Here is a 23,699-nt window from a genome sequence, read left to right as displayed (position 1 = left end):
AAGGGAATAACACTCGAAATGTATATAAGAAATACTCAAGTTAATAAAAAAAAAAAAAAACCAAAAAACATGGTGTCTTAATCCTTTGACTTTCCTGTTATTCAGCACTGGGGGAGGGCTACTTCACCATGTCATGTGCCTGCATTACCAACAGAATGCCTAGCAATTGTGTTGCTGCTAGGCAAGGGTACTGGATAGGAGTGGATAAAACCAGAAAGAACAAAACGGAGTCACCTTAACTGCCTCCACATTTGTATGCTTGCTTTCCTTATTTTGGCTCCATTAGCTTTATCCAGTGGTTGTTTTCCAGATTTCTCTATGCCTACATTTATTCAGACACTGCAGAACTATATTTCTAATAAAAAAAAAAACCCAAAAAGCTCTTAACACCTGAAGCTGTCCAGTAGTCCCAACATCACCTGAAGGTCGATTAGAAAGCACATCCCAGGATATTTGTTGTTTTACTAGATAAAAATTACTTGTGTATTTTAGAGATGAAGGTGTAGAGTAATGAGAAAAGGTGAAATGTTCCGTGAAATGTGACGTTGGCTTGGTGAAGCTTGCTGCACGTGACACAGTGTGTGCTGTGAAACATAACTAGTTCCTAAATCGATTCAGATGAGTCTATGTAGCAGCTTTATGTAAGGCCATGAAAGATCGCCCGAGACTTTGCTGCTGAGTGTTTTGTATATTTGTAGCATTTTTCTGGATCCCGAGACTCGCCGAGCCATGGGAGAGCAGGCCGTGGCTTTGGCTAAAGCCGTGAAGTATTCTTCTGCTGGAACTGTGGAATTTCTTGTGGACTCCCAGAAGAATTTTTACTTCTTGGAGATGAATACAAGACTCCAGGTAACAGCGTGCGTTTTTATTCCTCTTCATGCCTCTGTGCTCCTCCTCATGTATTCTTTTCCTTATTTTGTTTTATAATAAAATTTAAAAATCATCATAAATGCAAATCTGTTCTTTATATTTGTGCTGAGACACCTGGTAAGGAGAATTCAGAAGCCTACTAATTTATTTATTTAAATTTTAAGTTTTATATGCGTTTAAATTATATGTAATTTAAGTTCTATATGTATGGGCATTTTGCCTGCATGTATATATGTGCACCATGTGCGTGCAGTGCCCTTAGAGGTGGGAAGAGGGAGTCAGATCCTTAGGACTGCAGTTGCAGTTTTGATCTGCCACATGGGTCCTTGGGAAGAGCAGCCAGGGCTCTTAGTTGCTGAGCCATCTGTCCAGCCCCATAGCCTCCCAACTTGAAGGGCAATGTTTAGCCTCCTACACTGTTAATATTCTTAATACCTGATGATATACTATGTGGAAAAATCTACTTGGTTTGCTTGATCCTTTTAGGATGAGCTGTATTTGTTAGGATTTGTGTGCTGGTCAGAGAACTTGGTGCTATAGTCAGAAAGACAAGTTCTTACACGTCTTCTAAAGGGGTAGAGGAAGGAGGCCTAATGTGAACTTCTGGGAGTAACTCCTAAAACTGCAGTGACTCCCAAGTTCCTGAGGAACTACCACCTCTGCCCCAGTTAGGAAAGGCCCATGGCCACCTTGGTTTGTGACTTCCTGAGTTCCACCTACAAACTCAGAGGTCAACAGCGCTGCAACAGGTGACTTTATTTTCTTCCTTTTTCCCTTTTTCCTCCCTTATATAAATTGTGTGTATGTATACACACACACACATATACATATGTGTATATGTGCACACATGCATACACACATGTAGGGAGTATATACACACATGTACAGGGACATATATATATGTACACATATATATGTATATGTAAAAGTAGACAGAACAAAAACATTTGTTGAACAAATCATGAGGCGTCAGTGGGGGCTGGTGGTATAAAGTGCCAGCCCTTTTTGCTGAGCCTCCCCTCTGTCTTTCATTCCGTCTCCCTCCATCTCTGCAGTGTCTCCTATTCTGATAGAAATCATGTTGGAATCTGATGGGAGTATTGCTTTATCTTGGCATACTAGTTTTACTAGCTGTTTTTTATCCTTAACTTTTTGTTGTTGTTGTTGTTGATAGGATCATATAGTATTTATTCTTTGGTGTTCATGTAGTGCAAATAGGAATTTTCATGCTAGCCCAAGTGATACTGCTTTGAAGAAAATAACAGTTTATATTTCAGCTTCTGTAAATACTTAATATATTACCCATTTGACTCATTTAGTGAAATCATAGCCTGGACCAGAGTCTAAGGTCGGGCTGTCGGCAGAGGATTCCATCTTGGAACTGAGTAAGAATCTGGTACCAGATGGTTGTCAGTTAACCTGTGGCAGATAGCTCTAGTCTCTCTGCCTTAGCTGTCACCTGGATTTCTCCTTAAGTATCTTCATGTCCAAAGCTCCCTCTTTCTAAAAGGATAACAGCCATCAGAGTTGGGGTCAGTCCACTGTAGTATGACCTTAACTTGATTGTATCTGTTAAGACTCTTTTCAGATAAGGTCATATTCACAGGTTCAGGATGAACATGAATTTAGATGGAATTCTATTCAATCTGGAGCATCCTTTGTAAAACATATTTGTGTGCAAAAGAAGAAAATATATTGTAGTTTCATAACATCAGGGATACAGGGTAGCGTGGATTGGGAAATGCTACGTTTAACCAGATAGAGTCTGGTGTAAATCATACTATGCCTGAAAATAGCATCCACTTTGTGTCCATTAGGCCCTTAGTGGGTGGGATGGTTGGCTTGTGTTAGGAGAGGCAGTTGGGTTTCTCTGGGCAAGAGTTGAGTATTGCTTGAACGTTTGTCCTTCGTATATGGTGGTCCTTCATGAATCACCAGGTGCCTGAGCACTCATGTCACTGATGGTTCACACTTAGCTTCAGATACCACCCTGGACAGCCTTCACTTCAATTGCTTTCTTCATGTTCAAAGCTGTCCCTGGAAGTAGGCTCTTCCTTCATTCGGACCCTCATCACATGAGTAGACAAGGTAGACACTTTAAAGAACGCTCCAGGTATTTTATGTCCATTGGTGTTTTCACTCCATGTATATCTGGGTAAGGGTGTTGGAGTCCCTGGAACTGGAGTCACAGGTAGTCACAGTGAACTGTTGTGTGGGTGCTGGGAATTGAACAGAGGTTCTCTGGAAGTTCAGCAGCTCTCAACTGTTGAACTACTTCTCCAGCCCCAAGAGAAATACTTTTAAAAAAAAACTTGATCTTAACCAGTCCTGTGGTTTTGGATGCTTGCTGTGGGTTTCCAGGAGCTGGTTCTTTGAGAAAATCAACAAGATAGATAAACCCTTAGCCAGACTAACCAGAAGGATAGAGACAGTATCCAAATTAACAAACTCAGAAATGAAAAGGGAGACATAACAACAGGAACGAGGAAATTAAAAAAAATATCAGATCCTACTATAAAAACCTATACTCAAGGAAACTGGAAAGTCTGGAAAATCTGGAGGAAATGGACAATTTTCTAGACAGATGCCAGGTACCAAAGTTAAACCAGGATCAGATAAACCATCTAAACAACCTCATAACTCCTAAAGAAATAAAAGCAGTTATTAAAAGTCTCCCAACTAAAAACCCAGGTCCAGACGGGTTCAGTGCAGAATTCTGTCAGACCTTCATAGAAGACCTCATACCAATACTGTCCAAACTGTTCCACAAAATAGAAACAGAAGGAGCACTACCCAATTCCTTCTATGAAGCCACAATTTGCCTATACCTAAACCACACAAAGACCCAACAAAGAAAGAGAACTGCAGACCAATTTCCTTTATGAATATTGACACAAAGATGCTCAGTAAAATTCTCACAAACTGAATCCAAGAACATATCAAAACGATCATCCATCATGATCAAGTAGGCTTTATTCCAGAGATGCAGGGATATTTCATTATACAGAAATCCATCAATGTAATCCACTATATAAACAAACTCAAAGAAAACAACCACATGATCAGCTCATTAGATGCTAAGAAAGCATTTGATAAAATTCAACACCCCTTCATGGTAAAAGGGACTGTTTTAAAGATCACTCTGATCTTGAAGCTGTGCTCCTTTGTAGCCTCTACTCCCTGTGGAGGCAGTTTATCTGTGCACTGTCCTGTAGTGGCCTCTCATGTTTATAGCTGTACTTTTCAATTGCTCCATGCTACTACAGGAATAAAGCACATCTGTAGTGATACTTGGCACCTGGAATGCATCTGCATGTGGGACAGAAATGGTGCTGAGTGTTGTGCTTATGTCTCTAGTGTTCATTTGTTGGGTCCTGGGTGATAATATTTTTCCTGTATTCTTATTCTTCGATGTTCTTAAGAATATCTTCTCTCTTGTTATCTACTCCTAGTAACTATGAGTACTTGTTCCAAGCTGATGACTTTAAGAAGTACATGTAAGTTTGTGCCCTTTCCTGTTCTGTACATGAGACCTTTGCCTCAATTATCACTTCCTTTCTAAATGGCATGTGGAAGTGCCTCCCTGACACATAAACCCTCACCAGTCACAGGATGAGCATCAGCTGCAAGGGACTTGGCAATTGATTGTGCAAATCAAATACTAACTAATCCTATGAGTGTAAGCACCAAAGTTTTAATCTCTGTTAGTTATATGGAAAAAAAAATACTGGTAGAGTGAAAATACACCTATCAGATAACAGATTGGTTCTTACTTGTGATAGCAGAAGTTTGCTGTATTTTGATGCCAATATTATAAATATCTGTAGCATTTATTATTAATAGTAGTAGGTTACTTCCTTTGAAATTATATCTTAGCTCATATTCTGCTTGTGTTAATTTCCTTATAATTTTGCCTTTTGTATATTAATTTGATTTTTATTAAAATTAGTGAATCTAATTAGAGAATGAACTTTTTTATTAAGATGGGGACTTTATTATGCCATGATGAGGATGGCAGCTTGCAATGAGATCCAAAGAGAAATTTGTAATGAGAGAACATTTGTGGTTCTACAAATAGACAGGACTGCTACAAATAGACAAGACTGTTACAAATAGACAGGACTGTTACAAATAGACATGATTGTTACAAATAGACACAGTTGTTACAGATAGACATGATTGTTACAAATAGACTTGGCTGTTGGGTTGAACACATGCCATCATCTATAGAATTACCATCCAGTGTCTCTTTTAGGCCAACTTATAATTGCACACTGTACTCCCTGAGGCAAGGTCTTGCCGTGTTGCCCAGGCTGGCCTTGAACCCCTGTGCTCTAGTGATCCTCTTGACTTAGTGTCCCCAGTAGCCAGCTACATGTATCACCACACCTGACTCTTATGGTTTTCTTTGTTCTTGTGTTTGTTTCTGCCTCACTTGTTTCTTAAAGCCTGACCCACAGTCTTCTGCATCAGACAGCTCTTTGCAGTTGGTTGAAATCCCAGGAATACCTTCGTGCCTGTCTGCTTTATCCTGGATAGCTTTCCAGGAAATTATATTCTATCATTTCAAGGTTACAGAATAGGGGCAGGATGGGGTGAGGAGTTAAATTGGTAAAAATTTCATCATCTTAGTTCCGACAATACAGTTTGCTCATGATTAATGGTTATTTACACTAATTTTCTTGGGCTTATTTGTCATGAGTGTGACCTGTTAGCTATCAAGAAAAAAATTTTTTTTTGACTTCTTAGAATGTGTTTGAGTGTAGTCGGTATTTCATAGTAAGTTGACTACTAAATGGGCTCATGAAGAACAAATCTTGGACTTCTTGCAGCATTGTGGAAGTCTTTCTTGCATGCCCCCTCTGTGCTTATGTAATCATGGCTAGTTTGGAACTTGTTACAGATTAGGGTGACTTCAAGCTTGCCATGACCCTCCTGCTTCTGCCTCCTGAATACTGAGAGATTAAAGGTATGAGCTACCATGTCTGGCTTCTGATATTTTTTTTAATTGGATATTTTTTATTTATATTTCAAATGCTATCCCCTTTCCCAGTTTCCCATCCATAAACTCCCTATCCCATCTCCCCTACCCCTTCTTCTATGAGGGTGTTCCCCCTCCCCAACGACCCACCCCTCCCCATCTTCCCACCCTGATATTCCCCTACTCTGGGTGGGGGGGTGTCTAGCCTTGGCACAGGACCAAGGACTTTTCCTCCCATTGTTGTCCAACAAGGCTATCCTCTGCTACATATACAGCTGGAGCCATGGGTCTGTCCATGTGTACTCTTTGGATGGTGGTTTAGTCCCTGGGAACTCTGGTTGGTTGGTATTGTTGTTCTTATGGGGTTGCAAGCCCCCTCAGCTCCTTCAATCCTTTCTCTAACTCCTCCAATGGGGACCCCATTCTCAGTTCAATGGTTTGCTGCTAGCATTCACCTCTGTATTTGCCATGCTCTGGCAGAGCCTCTCAGGAGACAGCTATGTCAGGCTCCTGTCAGCACGCACTTCTTGGCATCAGCACTATTGTCTGGGTTTGGTGGCTGTGTGTATGGCCTACATCCCCAAGTGGGGCAGGCTCTGAGTGGCCGTTCCTTCAGTCTCTGCTCCCTGTCTCCATTTCCAATATTGTTAAAACATCTCAAACGTTCTTCTTCTTTTTAATAGGAACATTTATTTTTAATATAGCTATTTTTATAATTTTAAAGTACATGTGTGTGTATGTGTGTGTGTGCAAGGGAGGCTGTACAGGTGCCTATAGAGGCTGAAGGCATTAGGTCCCTTGGAGCCAAAGTTACATGTGATCGTGGGCTACTTGATGTAGGTGCTGGGGATTGAACTCCAGCAGGAGGAAATGTTCTTAACCACTGACATTTTTAAAAACAGGGTATTTTCTTTTCCAAATTTATGTTCTAAGCTAAGATTCTAATTCTCAAGGCACACACCAAATTCTATAGTTTTTGCAATCTGTCTTATCTCTAGTTAGTGCGCTGGCTTGGACAAAGACGCCTGTACTGTGCTGCGTTCCTTCACTTGAAATTTCTTGAGCTGGTCAGTCCAACTTCAGGCCATGTGTGTTTTCTGGTAACAGAAACCTGAGCAGTGTTTTCACCTGGTGAATGGTGATATTTGGACTGACAAAGTTTGTTTCTCTGCAGAGATGTGCCACTGAGAGTCACTAGGTTGAGGTCTTGGTGTAGCTGTGGTTTAGCTTGGATGCTTGCTTTAGCTTTGCTCTCCGTATGGTCAGTCGATTGTAGAGTATCCTGTGCACCCTTAGCTCCTTTTACATCGATTCTTTTCTGACATTCCAGAGCAAGGGCTGCATATTCTCCTTCTCTCTCCCCACGCCCTCATCCCTCTACTCTTCCAGTGTTGGTGGTCAGATTTGCTCACAATGCTTGCACAAGGCATGAATTTAATACCATTCAGGTTCCTATTGTGTGGAACCTCTGCCTGGGTCAGCTCTACTGGCCCTTGCTACGTGGGGTTAGTGTCTGAGTTATGCTGCTCTGGTGCTCTCAGAGCAAGTGGTTCTTCCTTCACCCGAGTCAGAATATAGGTGTAAAAACCTCAGATACCATTTTTAGATATTCCCCCTCCATTTGTTGCCTGTCTTCTTGGCTTGTATGTTGTTAATTTCTGAAAAAGTTTTTATTTCTAAGTAGTTGAATTTTTAAATCTCTATTGTGTAATTTGTGTCATTGTGACAGTATTTGGTTTTCCCTTTTCTTTGATAAGCCAACACCCCCTCCCTCTCCCCCATGTTTTCTTTTAGAACTCTTTTTATATTTCATAATGGATCTCCCATCTGGTATCAATTTTATTGTATTTATTTAAAACATTCAATTTATTCAACTATCTGACATATCTATTGACTCAGAAAACATTTCTGCTTATTTGGGTGCTAGTACTACAATGTTTTAGATATTATATCATATATTATAGGTCAATATCCAAGAGAGCTATTTACTCCTCATTTTTGTTTTTACATGTGAACATTTTGGATCATTAGATTACTTATTTATATTTAATAAGAGAAAAGAATTAAAATAATGTAGTTGCCTAAATCTTGGGAAAATGCTTTTAATTTTTCAGATATAATTTGTAAGATATAATCTTAAGAAAAATGATTATAAGTAACATTTTGAAATAGTACTTTGTTTCCTTTTAATAACACTTAATGGGAATTAACATACTTTTGCTTGATCCTGCTGTCTTTCTTTCCTAACTCTCACGTCTGCTGCTTTCACTGTTTGTTCTTACTGGCCCACCATTTGTCTTCTGTGTAGGCATGGATCTCCTGGTTCTCATATTAATGTTTTTGACTTGGACACTCAGTGTGGGGTTCCATTGTACACCAGACACCCATTTGTTACCAACTAGCCATTTTTCTCTTTCTCCAGTCCCTGAAAGATAAGTCCCAGAAACATGACTCAGTGACCTCCCACCCCTAAATTTATAGCCATGATCATCTACTTGTTCCAGTATGACTAACTGCTGTTTTGGCTTCTGTAACTTGCTTATGCACATACCCACAGATTGTTCTGAGTTTCCTTAACTGCTTCACTTGGCAGAACAGACTAGTTATTGCCTGCTTCATAGATACTGAAGGTCACCTCGTGGTTCTCCCCTTTACAAACCCTGCCCATACTCCTCCTTCATGACAGGCCAGAGATTAGGCTTTAGGACTGTTGTCCTGCTAGTAAATCAGTAACTTTTAATTATAATTGGATTGAGTCTTTTCCAGGGGTCACAAACTCCTAACACTCAGCAACAGCTTCTCACCACAGTTCTCTGTCACTGAGCACTTTCTTGTCATTGTCACTGGCTTTTCTTCAGTCACAGGTTCCTGTTTTAGCCATATTGTTTCCCATGAGCTGTGCAGTGGGTGATAACTAAGGCGACTCTTACATGAATTGCATTTACCTTGTTACAAAGTTCTGGGTGTGAAATGAATTGGCATGTTGCTACCTTTTGACCCAATGTAAACCCTTGAGTAACTATTAAAGAATACAACAGAAAACAGAGGAGCAAAGGTTCTTTGAACTTTCCTGTTGGGTAGTGATGATATCCTGGTGGGGTGAATGGAGCAGGAACTGCAACTTTGGGCAGTTTGCTGGCTAGTTTATCAACTTGACACAAGCTAGAATCATTTCAGAAGAAGGGACTTCAACACCCCCATTTAACTGCTTGTGGACAAGCCTGCCGTGCTTTCTTTTGTTTGATGATTGCTGTGAGGGCCTCTAGGCTGGCGATTCTGGGTTCTATAAGAAAGCAGACTGAGCAAGCCACAAGGAGCAAGCCAATAAGCAGCACTCCTCTATGGCTTCTGCATCAGACCCAGCCTCCAGGTTCCTATACTGTTTGAGTTTATGTCCTGACTTTCTTCAATGATGTATATTAATTTGGAAGCATAAGCCCATTCAATCCTTTTCTCCCCAAGCTGTTTCTGGTCATGGTTTTTCCTATGCTATTTTGGGTGTAGACTTCTGAATTGGAAATGCTAATGCTGCCAAGGCAGAGGCATGGTTAGACACAGGTTTGCCAGCCACCAGGAATGCATGGCTCCAAGAGTGAGCCCTGATATAGAATGTGGGCTTTAATTACAGTGTATTGATGTTGGCTCATAAACTGTCACAAGTTCCCATACTAATGCAACATGGCCACAGTCTGGGAAGCTGGATGGAGGTAGGGAGTTATGTGGGAACTGTTCTAACTGCCTGCTAAACTCAGAACCAGCAACTACCCTGATAAATAACCTCTTTTAAAATGAGGTTATATGCACATGACTTCATGTGTCCTTCCTGAGTCAAATTAATTTCAACTGGAATCAAAATATTCTAGACCACGAATGCCCTCTGAAGCAGAAATTCTTGCACCAAACTGTGCTTTCATTTCTTTCCCTACTTCTTCCTGTGTTTCTTTTTCTTTTTCTTTTTCCTCTTCCTCTTCCTTTCCTCCCTCCTGCCTCTATTGCATCAGAACCTTTGCCTTTTCTTCTTGGTAACTTTCTTTTTTTAAATATTTATTTTATCTGTATGTGTGTATGCCTGAATATATGTCTGTGTATCATGTGTGTGTTGTAACCTTCAGATCAGAAGAGGGTATTGGATCCCTTGAAACTGAAGTTACAGACAGTTGTGAGTCCATGTGGGTGCTGGGAACTGAACCTGTATCCTCAGGAAGAGCAGGAAGTGCATTTATCTGGTAAGCTACCTTTCTAGCCCCTGTGGTTCTTTTTAAGCATCTAAAAGTGGGAAAGATTAGCAAGAATAAGAGAGCCGTGGACTTGCATGTTCATGCTTGTTCTTCCAATACTGTCCCCAAATGCCTTCTTACATGGAACATTCCAGTGTGGACAGCAGACTTGTGTCATCACACATGATATTGTACTGTGCCTTTTCCCATGTAACTGCCATTTAGTTTAAAAGACTTTAATGTAAAATTCCAACCTGAATCATGCTGTATCTTCTACATTGAAGATCTTTGGCAGATCTTTTATTTCTGAGGCTGCTGCTTTCTTCTTTGCACATGTATGTGTCTGTAGCATGTGCATGTGTATATTTTCACATACACATGCATGTCCAGGTATATACACTCATGCATTTGTGTGCATATGAGGAACTGAATTTGACATCAGGTGTTTCCTGCAGTCAATAACCACTTGATCGAGGCAGAGTCTCTTGCTGGACCTAGAGCATGCAAGTTTTGGGCAGTCTAGCTAACCAGCCTGCTGTGGAACCATGGCTCTGTCTTCTGAGTGGTGGATGCCTCACCTGTGTGGCTTTTATGTGTGCTTTGGGATCTAAACTCAGGTCCTTATACCTGTGTACCAGGTGACATATTCACGGACACATCTCTCCAGTTCTTCAAAGATTACTTTCTAAGTTTAAAAACTACTTTTGAGGAATGCAGTCTAGGGATTGGAGACATGGCTCAGTCCATACAAGCATAGAGACTAGAGTTCAGTCCCTAGAACTCATATGAAAAAGCCAGGCATAGTAATATACCACGAGCTCATTAGCCCAGCTCTGAGGAAGCAGACACAGTGGATCCCTTGGGCTTGCTGACCAACTATCTTAGCCCTACTCAGTGAGTTCCAGACCAATGAGAGACCTGGTCTCAAAATGTGAATGGTGCCTGAGGAGTAATATCTGAGATTCTTTGACACATGTGAACACATTCACACTCTTATAAATATGCATCTCTCTCTCTCTCTCTCTCTCTCTCTGCACTTGTACATACACATATATATGCATGTACACATATATATGTACACATGCATGTATACCTATGACCATGATGTAATCTGACATGCTTGCAATGTGAAAAGGTAGTCCTCATTCTTAGTTATCAATGTCACAATTTTCTCTTTTAAATTAATATTTTTTCCATTTTAAATTCTGCCTTCCCTTTTCTTCTATTTACTGTCTGAATTACTAGTTACTTTTGATGGTTCTTATTGATAATTTAGCAGTCCTGTCGGGTTTTAGTTCTTGTCTACATTGCAAGCGAAACTGTTTTCTGACAGTAGATGTTGTTGGGCAAATACTTTTACCAACTTTGGAGTAGTGTAACCCCACTTCTGCTTTTCTTTGCATGTATATGTATGTGGTAAGTTAAACAGATGTCCATGAGAAAGCCAGTTAGATGGACATTTAAGGTTTTGTTTTGCAGCTTTTATAAATTATTTTGCTATCTTTGAGTTCTGGACCCCTTTTCTGAGTTTTTGAAACAGGGTCTCATTATGTAGTCCTGGCTGGCCCAGAACTCATTGTGTAGGCCAGGATGGCCTCAAATTCCCTGAAATTCACCTGCCTGTACCTCCCTAGTGCTAGAATTAAATGCCTGTGTGAACATGCCCCTCCAAGTTTTGGATTTCTACTCACATTTAATATCCCACATTGGCCTTCTTGTTAGGGACCTCAGGCTGCCAATGCAAAGTGCCATTGGCTAGATGGCTTAACCAATGAACAGTAGTTTCTTACAATCCTGGAGGCTGAGTGCCCAAGACCAGGGTGTCAGTAGGGTTAGCCTCTCTGGGGACACCTCTTTTCTTGGCTTGCAGAAAGATGTCTGTCTGCACATGGCCATGCATTATGTTGCGTGTCTGTGCCAGTCTCTTCTTAATGAGGGCCCTGGGCATACTGGAATAGGGCCCACCCTAATGACCTCATTTAAGATAGTCACTTCATTGAAGGCCCAGTCTCATTCTGAGGTAGCAAGGGTTAGAACATCAAGATAGGGTGTGTGAGGAAAAGATACACTGTAGCCCCAGCAGTACTGTCTTCCTGAATTTATCTGTTAATTCCCAACAGGAAGACTCCCCGACAAAACCTAAGTTTCTGCAGCTTTTCTTGAATGTAGCTATTATTTTCAAGGTGTGTTTGCAGGAGTCATGTGCTGAGGTCTCTCAGTGTGCTTTCTATCCTTCATTCCTATAGATCAAAAGTCTTATAACTTTGGGTCTTTATTTTGAAATCCCATATCCCAGGAGGGAGGCCTTCAGAATTGTGATAGGCACATGTTGTAGACACTTTGCTATGGCTTCCAGGACTGTCAGAAACTAATGTTTGTTAGTTAAGTCCCACGTGCCCATTAGATCCTGTTCTAGATAGCAAGCCTTTCTGAATTCAGAGAGCAGAACCAAAAATAAAGGCATCTGTTATCCTTCTAGGTGAGAACAATAGCAAGGGAAGAGACAGAGACTTACAGTACCAAGCACCATGATGAAACCCTGTTTTATAGGGGAGGACAGTTCCCTCCTATTTTAGCGGGTAATCCTGTCCAACTTTATGATATTCATATCCTGTTCAAGGTAGGGCTGTCTCCAACATATTCAGCTTTGGAGAGAACTTTCATAGACCATGTCTACCTGATACCTGTCTAGTTACACTTGGTATATTCACCAAAGGTACCATGTAAGACGTGTTAATCTAAAATGGTATTATTTAGAGATTTGAAATTTGTACCATATGCCTTTCTTCACAGGTGTCTCCTTTGGGAGTGTTGATTAAGGTTTGAGTAAGTGTGTTCTTATGGAGGACTTGCGAATTTTAACATGTCATTCATGATTATGAGTGCTGGACTGTATGCTTTGGGTCATGGAAGTTTCTGTTTTGATTAAGTATAATCTCAGATCACTAGCTGCCAAACATTTGTAGTCAAATATCCCTCCCTTCAAGAAGCATGGACTCCTTTTTCCCATCTGTGAGCATGTGAGGCTCTGTACCCCATGATTGCTGATAGGGGTTGTGTTGAGATAGTATGCCCAGTGCTTTCACACTCTCACTCACTGTGCTTCTTTTGTTGTCAGTGAAGTAGCTCAAGGGAGATGCCCTAAAATTCTCTAAATATTTTATTTTAGCTGTCTCCTTATAGTTTCAACACTCACTAACTTGACCATACTTTCTAGCTTCTGTTTAGTTCTATTCTCTCTGTATATTTACTTTCTATACAATACTTTTGGAATACTGGTCATACAAAGAGAAAATTGAGTGTTTCACTTAATTAAAACTCATTTTGAACAAGGTTATGCAAACTGTGCTTTGTCACATAGTAGGTTTACATCTTACAGTTAAGAATAGTCAGGGGTGCTGAGACGCTTTGTTCACATGGAATTGGTGTTGAGCATTAATTAGCAGAGGGCTTTGATTTGTTTCTTATAGAATATTGTTTCTAACACATCACAATTTGATTTAAAATATATATGCATTAAACTGTGTAATAAGTTCTTTATTTAGTGTCACATTTATTTTACAAAGGGTAGATGCTTATTTTAGCAATGATTTGTCATTAAAATTATGTCAAAATGTCTTAAAATGTTGTAGAAACTGTAAACAAACTCGTAACACACACAGAGCTAATTATGGATGCCATCTGCTTATTTTTACCAAGCCTTTTTTTTTTTTTTAAAGACCATGGCATTGTCTGGTTATGATAAGCTTCAAGATTATTGTAATGACTAAGCCCTGTCCTTCAATTAGTGCAGCTGAAGCTAGAAGATGATTCACTTGTTCAGTGACCTTTTCCTATGTCCATATATGAAATGTGACATGTCGCAATACAGAAATTACTGTGACATACACCTAGAACTGAATTTCTAAAAGGAAAAACAATGGTATCAAAGCAGTAGCTATGGCCAAAGATTTTAAGAACTCTTAAGAACTTATTTGAGATTTTAGGTCAAAGATTACACGTTCTTTTTCCATGCTTTAAATGGCCTTATTTGAACCCACATTTAAGGATTTCTGTGTGAACAGTCAATCAAATTATAATGATGTCTATCGTTCATGTGGCTGTATGTCAGTTGCGTGTTTTTGCACATATGTATCCCATGTGTTGGTGTGGAAGGCCAGGTACTCCCCTGGCACCATCAGCTGAAGTAGTTCTCAGCAGTCTGCTGAGAAAGCAGAGTGCTCCCCTCACCCTGGTCTGCTATTGTGCATGCTAAGCACTGCCAGGTCTGTCTGGAGGGAAGGCAACCTGAAGGCTCCATCTGCTGTTTCCTGCCATGCTGCACTGATGCAAGATTACGCTAATCTTGCTTCTTGTCAGGACAGGTTAGTGAAAGCATGCAAGTGGGCACGATTCAGACTGGCTGAGGGCTTGAGAACACCAGCAGTCTCCCCACAGATGCGGCAGCAAGTGTAGCAGAAGGATGGGTATCAGCCACGTTGAGAGCTGCAGAAAGAGAAACATAAAGTTAAGCCATTAGATGTGGGGCCACAAATTAATCAAAATCGGGAAAAGTAATAGAGAGGCTTACTCATACTCCCAGGGTGATTCTGACCTTCATCTGTGTGCAGTTGTGTTTATTCTTTCATTTTATGTACTTTGCTTAAGAGTTTTAGTCGGGTGTTACTAAAGGTCAAGTCAATTCACTCGACTCTGAAACCGTGAATTTCCTTGTTGATGTCCATTTATTTGCCTTTTTCTTCACCTATTAACTGGCAATCTTGGCTTTACAGGTTGAACATCCTGTCACAGAGTGCATTACCGGCCTGGACTTAGTCCAAGAAATGATCCTGGTTGCTAAGGGTTACCCACTCAGGCACAAGCAAGAGGATATTCCCATCAGTGGCTGGGCAGTTGAATGTCGGGTTTATGCCGAGGTAAAATGCATTCTGATGGTAGGTGGGGGATGGGGCGGGGTTATGTCCAAGTTGGAACAGCCAGTGTGGCTAAACTGTAGATAGAATAAGGCTTTGATAACCCGTAGTCAAAGCAGAAAAACTCTAGGTCATTTACAACAATTAAAAACAGGATGGAGTTCAAGTAATTCTTGTGTTTTCTGAGTGGGGAAGTTAGTAGCAATGTGCTGAGAACCAGCAGAGCCTCGGCTGGATGTTCTTGACTTTGCCCTTTATGATTCCATGGACGGGCTCAAAACTGTAATGCCTTTCATAAAGCTTGCACTCTTGGTGCATAATTTTAATTATGGGTTTTGCTGAAGTCTTAGTCCGACAGTTCATACAAATCATGTGACAGACTATGTAGCTTCTGAAGATTTTTTTTCAGGTGATAGAACATTTGTGCAATCTTTTAGATGCAAAACAGTATTATTACTCTAAAGCAGTGAGTCAGAATGTCTCCAAGAGCTGCGAATTGCTCTGAAATTTGTAGATAACCCGTGCACTGTCCCATGCTATGGCTCATGGTCATGTATGAAGTGGAGACTCACACTTCCCAGCTCTGCGTTTATGACGTTTACAAGTAGAACACGTACATGTATAGAAGCACGCATGGCTTTCTGAGTCTTTGCTGGAAGACTTTTCCCAGCTTTGCCATATGTGAGCTGTTTGGAGAAGTAAGAAAAACGAATCTCTCTGCCGTATTGTGTTTGCTGTTCTGAACTTATGCTGGGTTTGATGGAGAGTCTAGGTCATTTTATTTTTTGCCCAAGGCATTGTAAGAAATTTTAGAAAAAGTTGGAATCTTACCAACTTCAATAAAGTACTATGGAGGTCAGGCTAAACTCTTCTTGTGGCTCTGTTTGATTTCCAAATATACTTGGAAGTTGTCTTGAGGATGAGACAATTGTACTCTGGAATCTGTGATTTGGTAAATACCGTATATTAAAACAGACCTATAAATACTCTTTATTGTTGTTAACCTTCCTTGTGCTGGTTTATGTTTCAAAGCCTGTGCTTCCCTTCCTTTGAACCTCCAGGACCCCTACAAGTCTTTCGGTTTACCGTCTATTGGGAGACTGTCTCAGTACCAAGAGCCTATACATCTACCTGGTGTAAGTCATTAACTGTGATCCCAACTGAGGGGCTCAGCCCTTGATTTATGCCACACTTTTATGTTAGAGAATGTGAACACCAAAGGGTGTAAATTGAGGGACAAGGGAAATTCATGGGGAGTCATTTTTTGTGTTAGAAAATATTTTTTGTACTTTATGGTATTTAGAAACATCAGAATCCACTCAACAGGGTAAGTTCACCCACATCTAAGCATAGAAATGATAGTTTATACTGCAAAAGATCATAGAATCCTAAGAATGGGAAGTGGCTTTTTGTGTTTAAAAATGTAATCTTTTCTTTAAAAACAAAAATCTAATCCAGCCCCACGTTGTAGTCAGAGGCCAAGAAATTCAAGCACCAAGTGAACTCTGAGCAGGACTGTTAGGGGAACAAAGTGCCTCATTTTGTGTGGTATCACCAACTTTGAGAAAATAGTGACCAGCATTCATTTTATTCCATGGTTCATCTGTTCTTGTCCTTTTAAAGCAATTCGATTGCATCAGAAGAACAAGAGGGGACCCTTTCTCTTACTCAAGGTATTGAGTGCACGTGGAGATGGCATTATGTTAGCCGTGAAAAGGCTGTGCCATCTGCGAACAGGATTATTCAGTTTGATGGCTGCTAAGATGGTGAAAGATTACAGGAAGAATTCTGAATTTGAAGATGTTATTGGATATATGATTTATTTCACTTTTAAACTGTTTTTGCCCATGTGCTTTCTAAAGGGACTTGACCCTTTCTAGGCCTGGAGACTCCATGCTGTGTTCAAAGCCTGGAGGCAGAAAAAAATGATAAAGATTGAACAGGCATTCTGTGATGCTAGATAGCACATGAGAGCAAGTGTCATAGGGACATATCTAAACACTTTTTTAATCAAACAAAAAGTCTTAAATAAGAAGCTGTAATGATTACTCTAGTTGTTAGAAGTTTCCACCATGTTGTAATAGCTCACAGGATGTCAAACATTTTGCCCTCTCAAGTTTTTGCAATTTGCAATTTTCAAACGTGAGACCTGTTGAAAGCCCAAGTGATAATGGACAAACTCTACCCCCTACAGTCTTTGTCCCACCAAATCTTTCTTCAATTAATGCTGCAGCAGGAGTTTTATGTAATAACATTTGCAGTTGTGATCCAGCCATAGAAAGAAAAAACAATTAAAATGCCTTAAATGTTCTGCTTACTGCTGTTATTTGCGTGTGTGAATGTTGCATGTCAGCTAAATGGACCAAGGAATAGATAAAGGGATTGGGGGCAGGAGAGTGCGCACTAAGCTTTGTCTATCATTATTGCTGGGAGCAATCAAATTGATGTCAGCAGGACAGTAGACGCGTTGACAGCTGTAATTATGTATCTCCATGGTGATCACTTTTGGCCTGTCATGGAGGCCCACGAGTCCCCTCCCTTCGACACATTTAATCATATTGGGCTGTCACTTGTCAGGTAGACACGGCGGGCCGGGAGCTGTGCGGAGGGGAGGAGACACGGCGGGCCGGGAGCTGTGCTGAGGGGAGAGGTGAATTGATAATGAAAGCTGGGAGTCGCCTCATAGTTTCCAGAGTCCACTTTTTGGCTGACACAGGCAATTCTAATTGTTCTGGAGGTATCTGGAGGCTGACTTGAGAACCCCACACTTGGGATGCATGGGTATTTTCAGTGTGGTCCTCTTTCTCCCTCACTGTATGAAGACCAGATGTGTCAGTTTCACAGGGAAGCCAGCTTTGGATCTTGGGTTTTTTTGTCAAAAGAAAGAGCAAATATTTCAGAGTTAACTTTTGATTTCACACCTTTCACGCACATCATTAAGGCTGAAACATGCTTGTGGGGCAGAGATGAGGCTGTTCCTCGGAGTCTTTGATCTTCCAAGTTTGTGAATTTATTTTCAGATCACACTGGTGGTATGCTTAGAGCTCCATTTGATTTCACTCTTGAAGTAGCCAGTGATAGTTACGTGGGCTTTGTATGCATGGAGGAATGGGCTCCAAATTTGGTTTTTAATTAATTGTTAGGAGTAAAATATGTAGTTGGCTATTACTTGGAAAAATGAATATAAACAGTGAGTTAAAAGTTGGGTTTTTTTTTTTTTTTTTTTTTTTTTTTTGCTTTATACAGTTTCTTTAGGAATGTTGATCTGCCTGTGTGTGCTGATTGTATATGATGCTTTGATTTGACCCTGTGTGTTTAAGGTGATATGTTTATGTAATTATTTTAGCAAACAACAAAGACAGCCCTACCTAGCTAGCTACCTCTGATAGTTTACTTAGCCTTTAGAATAGTATTCTTTAAGACAACGAGAGCTGCCTTATGAACTGCAGGGGAATAGAATAATACTCCTTATTTCCTGTACTATTTTACTAGTGGGTTGGATATCAGCTATGCCACAGATGGCTGGATGTACTGATAGCCAGGGCTTCAGATCTGCAGCAATTCCAGCAATAAACAGGCTTTGGCAGTGTGCTCTGGGTATAAAGCTGACACTGTGGTCAGAGTAGTTCTGACTTCTTGGCACCAGAACTGAGTTAACCAAGTTACCAGCAGCCATTTATTTGTGAGAGAAGAAGATACAGTGTCGCTTTTCAGCTTTCACAGCTGCTCTGCAAATCCCCCACTCCTTTTTTTATAGAATAAATTTTATAGACTTTATGACCGCAAGAATTTTATTTTTCAGTAAATCAAGGCTGCACACATCTTTTATGAATGTGGAGTGGCTTTCACTTTAGGACCTTCATGTAGGAACTTGGGTTACATGGGCCCAAGTTGTTGCTTATGCTGCACATACAGAAATAAATGTTCCCTGGGCTTGTTACAAGCTTCTCCTTAAAACCGTACAAAGAGGAGAGTAGTGTAGTTTTCACTTACCTTCTGATGTCATGTAATAAAGCCATCACCCATTCTCACGTGGATATTCTAGACAAGAGGTTTTACATTTGGTCCCTTGATAATTGCCTAAATTAAAATATTAAAGGCCTACCAGCCGCTGTGTTGACCTTTTCTGTCTTGCCACAAAGAGATGAGCTGCTATTTACTGGAAAGCCTCCTTCACAAAGGTGTCAGAGCCCTGAGCTTCCTCTCTTCTATCTCACCCCTAAAATGCTGGCATCATCCTGCTGTTCTAGAACCTTCCATTAAATTCCTCCATCCTTAAGCCCTAAGATATGCCTGTCAGTCTTAAATATTTTGACCAGCTTCTAAATACTTCAGATTCCAAAACTTGGTCACAATAATTTAATCAATGCTCTGTCCTTGGCAGATGCTCATTCAAAGTTTTACATGGCTAACCTCTGCGCTGTACTGCGGGTATCAAGCTGGGAGAGGAAAACAAGGATCATTGATGCACTAACTCACTCACTGGCTGGTTAACAGCAACCAGCGGCTTCAAAAGGATATTTTGAACCTGCGCCGGTTCTGCCCAAGATGAAAAGCGCAGAATCCGAACTCTTAATTGGAGCTTGTATCTTCACAGAGCAGCGTCACGGGGAAAGCTGTGTAAACACAAAGGCCTCTCAGGGTTAACAGTAACAGAAAACAGCGTTCACAGCCGAAGGGCTGGGGGAAAAGGCAAAGTGTTGCAGATACAAAAGCCTGTCCAGTTTGTGTAGCTCAGAGGCCCTGTGAGGAGGAGGAGGTCTGGCCAGGGCCAACCCAGGGCTCTGAGGGGGCGGGGGCTTTAGAGGGCGTCATCCCAACAGGCTGCAGGTGCACCCTAGGGCAGGGATTTATGAAGCCTACCTCTTCCCAGTTTCTCTTTCTTTCTTTCTTTCTTTCTTTCTTTCTTTCTTTCTTTCTTTCTTTCTTTCTTTCTTTCTTTCTTTCTTTCTTTCTTTCTTTCTTTCTTTCTCTCTCTCTCTCTCTCTCTCTCTCTCTCTCTCTCTCTCTCTCTCCTTTCTTCCTCTCTCTCTCTCTTTCTTTTTGTGAAAGAACAAAAATTATAAGCTGTATGGCATATTAAAGATCAAAGATCAGCCTCTCATTATGTGTCTGGGTTGTTTTCCGTTTTCCAGAGGCAGGGATGTTGAGATTGAAACTTTATTATCCATTTTCTCCATGGAAAAACATGTTGTGGTTAAATAAAACAAATCTTCCCAATATGAAGTTATGCACCCTTTCTTTTCTTCCTCTTAGGTCCGAGTTGACAGTGGCATCCAACCAGGAAGTGACATCAGCATCTATTATGACCCTATGATTTCAAAAGTTAGTTCCATTTGTGAAACAGTATACATTTAATTAAGGAATTGAAAGTTGAGTCTGTCTGTCTGTCTCTCTCTTTCTGTTTCTTTCTTCCCATTCCCTCCCTCCCTCCCCCTTCCCCCCTCTCTTCCTCCCTCCTCCTTCCCTTCCCCCCTCTCTTCCTCCCTCCTTTCCTTTAATTCACTGTACATCCTGATCACAGCCTTTTTCTTAACAATGTACTCTAATTAAACAAACCAGTAAGCAGTATGCATGTCAGGAGCTGTGGAGAAACATATATTGTACTTTTGCCCTTTGAAGATTTTCTAATCTACAACTTGAGTAGATTTCATTTTTCTTGTTTACACTATGGCTGGAGCCTAGAGCCTGGTGCATCTCAGGCAGGGACCGCAACACTGAGCCACCACTCAATCCAGTTAACTTTTATAGAAACGTACAATAGAATTTGTCCCATGTGTCCTTTTAAACTTTAAGTTTTCAGGGTAAAGTTGAAAATCATGAGTCTCTAAAATATTAAGACCTCATAAATTGTAAAATGTTGCAATAGATAAACTGCAGGTTTTTTTTTTTTTTTTTTTTTTGAAAATGCCTTGTCTCTGAAATAGTAGCTTTGTCTCAAGGACCAGTTAGCTTCAAGTTTTCTTTTAGTTTTGTGCTGGAGATGAAACAGGAATCCTGCAAGTTTGTACAGAGCTCTGCTGTGACCCATATCCTAGTGTCCTGAGTATTCTCGGATGTGGCTGTAGCTGCAGAAACACACCATTTTAATCTTTGTAGTTTTTTTCACTTAAGTTTTTACCCTTAATATTTTTAAAATAAACCTTAGATGTTTTTCTTATTAGAGGAACACAATATAAAAGTAGAAATACATAAAATATTACAAATTGATTTTCAAATTAACTGTTTCTTTTTTAGACGACTGGACATCTGTCTAGAAAGATGCCCTGTGCGTTTTTCAGTTGGCTCATATGTGTAAAACTTACTTACTTATTTTTCTGAGATGTGGTCTCACTATGCAGTTGGTTGACCTGGAACTTGCTTTGTAGACTGGCCTGGTCTCAGATTCACAGATATCTGTCTGCTTCTGCCTCCCAAATGCTAGCTTTAGAGGTGTGTGCTACTAGGTGACAAACTGGTTTTGTATTGAAGAACTTGTAAATTTACTAAAATAATTAGAACCTACTCTTTAATGATATGCATCAGAAAAATATTTGATATATTGTCAAATTCTTTTAGATTTATAGAGATTATATATAAAAGGACACTGCAGGTAAAGTCGTCTTTGATTTAGCCAGCACCTTTAGTTTTTGTGTTATGTTCTGGTTGACCCAGTAATTAAAAGGACAGTTTAGATTTTTCTTTCACTTTCTTACTGGCTCTTTTGCAACTTACAAAAGTTTTAGCTGTTTAGGAAATCAAACTTGGAAGCAGAGAAGACCAGGGAAGTTAGAAACATTGTCCCCAGCCCTACATGACGCCATGTGCTGGTGTGCTGTACTACATGCTGACATGCTGTCCTATGTCGGGTTTTCTGTGCCACATGCTGGAGTGCTATGTCAAATGCTGGTGTGCTGTACCACGTGCTGGTGCTGTGGCAGTTCCTCAGGCTCTGCTCTCTCCTCTCCTTAATCTTTCTCCTGTGCTTGTTTACACAACGTGTTTGTTATCAAGTGACCAACCTGTTTGTTTTGTTCTGAAGTCTTTCTCTCCTGTGACAATGACTTGTAAGAGGAATATCTGAGATAGGTTGGTTCTCACTTGTTTATTTACAGGAATCTTATTGACTTATTTTATACTAAAAAAAATTGGACCACTATGAAAATTGAAAGGACACTTTGGGGAATGTGGTAGGAAGTATTAAACTTGCTAGGCCTGGTCACTCGGTACATGGCTGGCTTTACAGACCATTCTGTCTGTTTGCTTGTAGCTAGTCACATATGGATCTGACAGAGCAGAAGCCCTGAAGAGGATGGAAGACGCATTGGACAGTTATGTTATCCGGGGTAAGACTGCATGCTTGCCTTTCTGTTGCTGTCTGACCCTCTGCACTGTACATGATACGAGGGACTGGGAAGAGTCATCGTTCTGCACGGGGAGAATGAGTCTGCTATGTCACTGAGTTTTGGGGGTGGGAGGTAGCACTTACAGATGTGTGGAGATGGACCTTGGCCTTACAGCTGATGACTCTGGGGTCTGGGAACATCTACTGGCTCTGCTCAGAGAAGGCGGTAGATGGTTTGTGAGTGCAGTTGTCACCTGAGGGTCTGTCCCTGGTTCTCATACGAGCCTTCTGAGTGCAGTGGTGACGGAATCAGAAGCTACTCTTGCACTGGAGTCTGCAAAGTGTGGTATTCTTACCCACTTTGAAGAGTAAATTATATACTAAGTGTAAGTACCAACTTTGCTATCAGATTCAGTTGAACATTATAATTTTGAATGGCCAGTGCAGGTTCAAGAACATCCTCTAGGCAAGGCTGGCTACTGGGCCATTTTGTGCTCTGCTCTTCCAGAGAACTGGAATTTGGTTCTGTCTCCACATTGGTTGGCTCACAACGACCACGAGCGACTCTGGTGATCTGACGTCCTCTTCTTGCCTCTGTGGGCACACACATACATTTGTACATGCAGATATACAAGCAAAGATACAGGACTGGCAGGAGGTGGGGGGTGGGAAACAAGTGAACGGAGTGACTTTGGATGTGACTGCTTTTGAATATTGGACTAATTGGTGTTTGGGGTTGAACACTTAAAATGGACTCCTAACAACTAATGGGACATCCTTCAGATGAGCGCCGTAATCATGCTGAAGGCTGAGGGTGGAGAGAACCAATCTAAATAACTCAACTGTGTTAACTGTGATATCCCCAGGCTACGGAGAAAATATGTCTAAATAAATATTAAACTCTAGTTACTAGGTTTATTTTTCATAGTTGATGAGTTAGCAGGTCTGAAACCAATTTATGTATATTCTGGAACTAAGGAAATAAATACATGTATTGTGGATAATAAGAACCAAGTTTCCCTCTGTCAGAAAGGCAGTGACAGATGTGGGAATGAATGCCTGGGGGTGGTGGAATGAACCCTGTGTGTGGTATGAGGTTGAATTAGGAGGTATCCATGAGAACTCTTGAGCTTTAATATAGACTAACGGCTATGTAAAGGTGTGTGTTTGCACGCGCGTGCGTGTGCACGCATGTATGTATACACACATATGCTCATTCTCTAGGTGAAGGTTCTGAATTTTGGCAGTATTGACATTTGGAGGCCAGCAATTGTAGGATAGGATGTTAGTTCTGAGATGTGTATTCTTGTCCACATGTTTGGCTACTGTCCACTCAGTTTACTAAGTATGTTCAGCCTTGGTTCCAGGAGAAACATAAGATGAGCCTGACCTGC

General features: G+C 40.7%; 1 protein-coding gene across 3 annotated transcripts in view; it reads left to right on the top strand.

Moving 5' to 3' along the window:
- The window catches only part of Pcca (propionyl-CoA carboxylase subunit alpha), a 304,568-nt gene that overhangs the window by 119,799 nt on the left and 161,070 nt on the right, over positions 1-23,699 (top strand). For 2 of the 3 annotated variants that reach the window (XM_032917891.1, XM_032917890.1), the window contains 5 exons: positions 699-849; positions 14,841-14,984; positions 16,043-16,117; positions 20,238-20,306; positions 22,231-22,306. In XM_032917891.1, coding sequence (XP_032773782.1) covers positions 699-849; positions 14,841-14,984; positions 16,043-16,117; positions 20,238-20,306; positions 22,231-22,306 — 515 coding nt within the window. The remainder of the gene's footprint in view (positions 1-698; positions 850-14,840; positions 14,985-16,042; positions 16,118-20,237; positions 20,307-22,230; positions 22,307-23,699) is intronic. The other variant, XM_032917889.1, reaches the window with a different exon arrangement.

Source organism: Rattus rattus, chromosome 12, assembly GCF_011064425.1.
Source record: "Rattus rattus isolate New Zealand chromosome 12, Rrattus_CSIRO_v1, whole genome shotgun sequence".
NCBI lineage: Eukaryota > Metazoa > Chordata > Mammalia > Rodentia > Muridae > Rattus > Rattus rattus.
The sequence above is the reverse complement of the archived record's forward strand: the minus strand, read 5'-3'. Positions and strand labels throughout refer to the sequence as shown.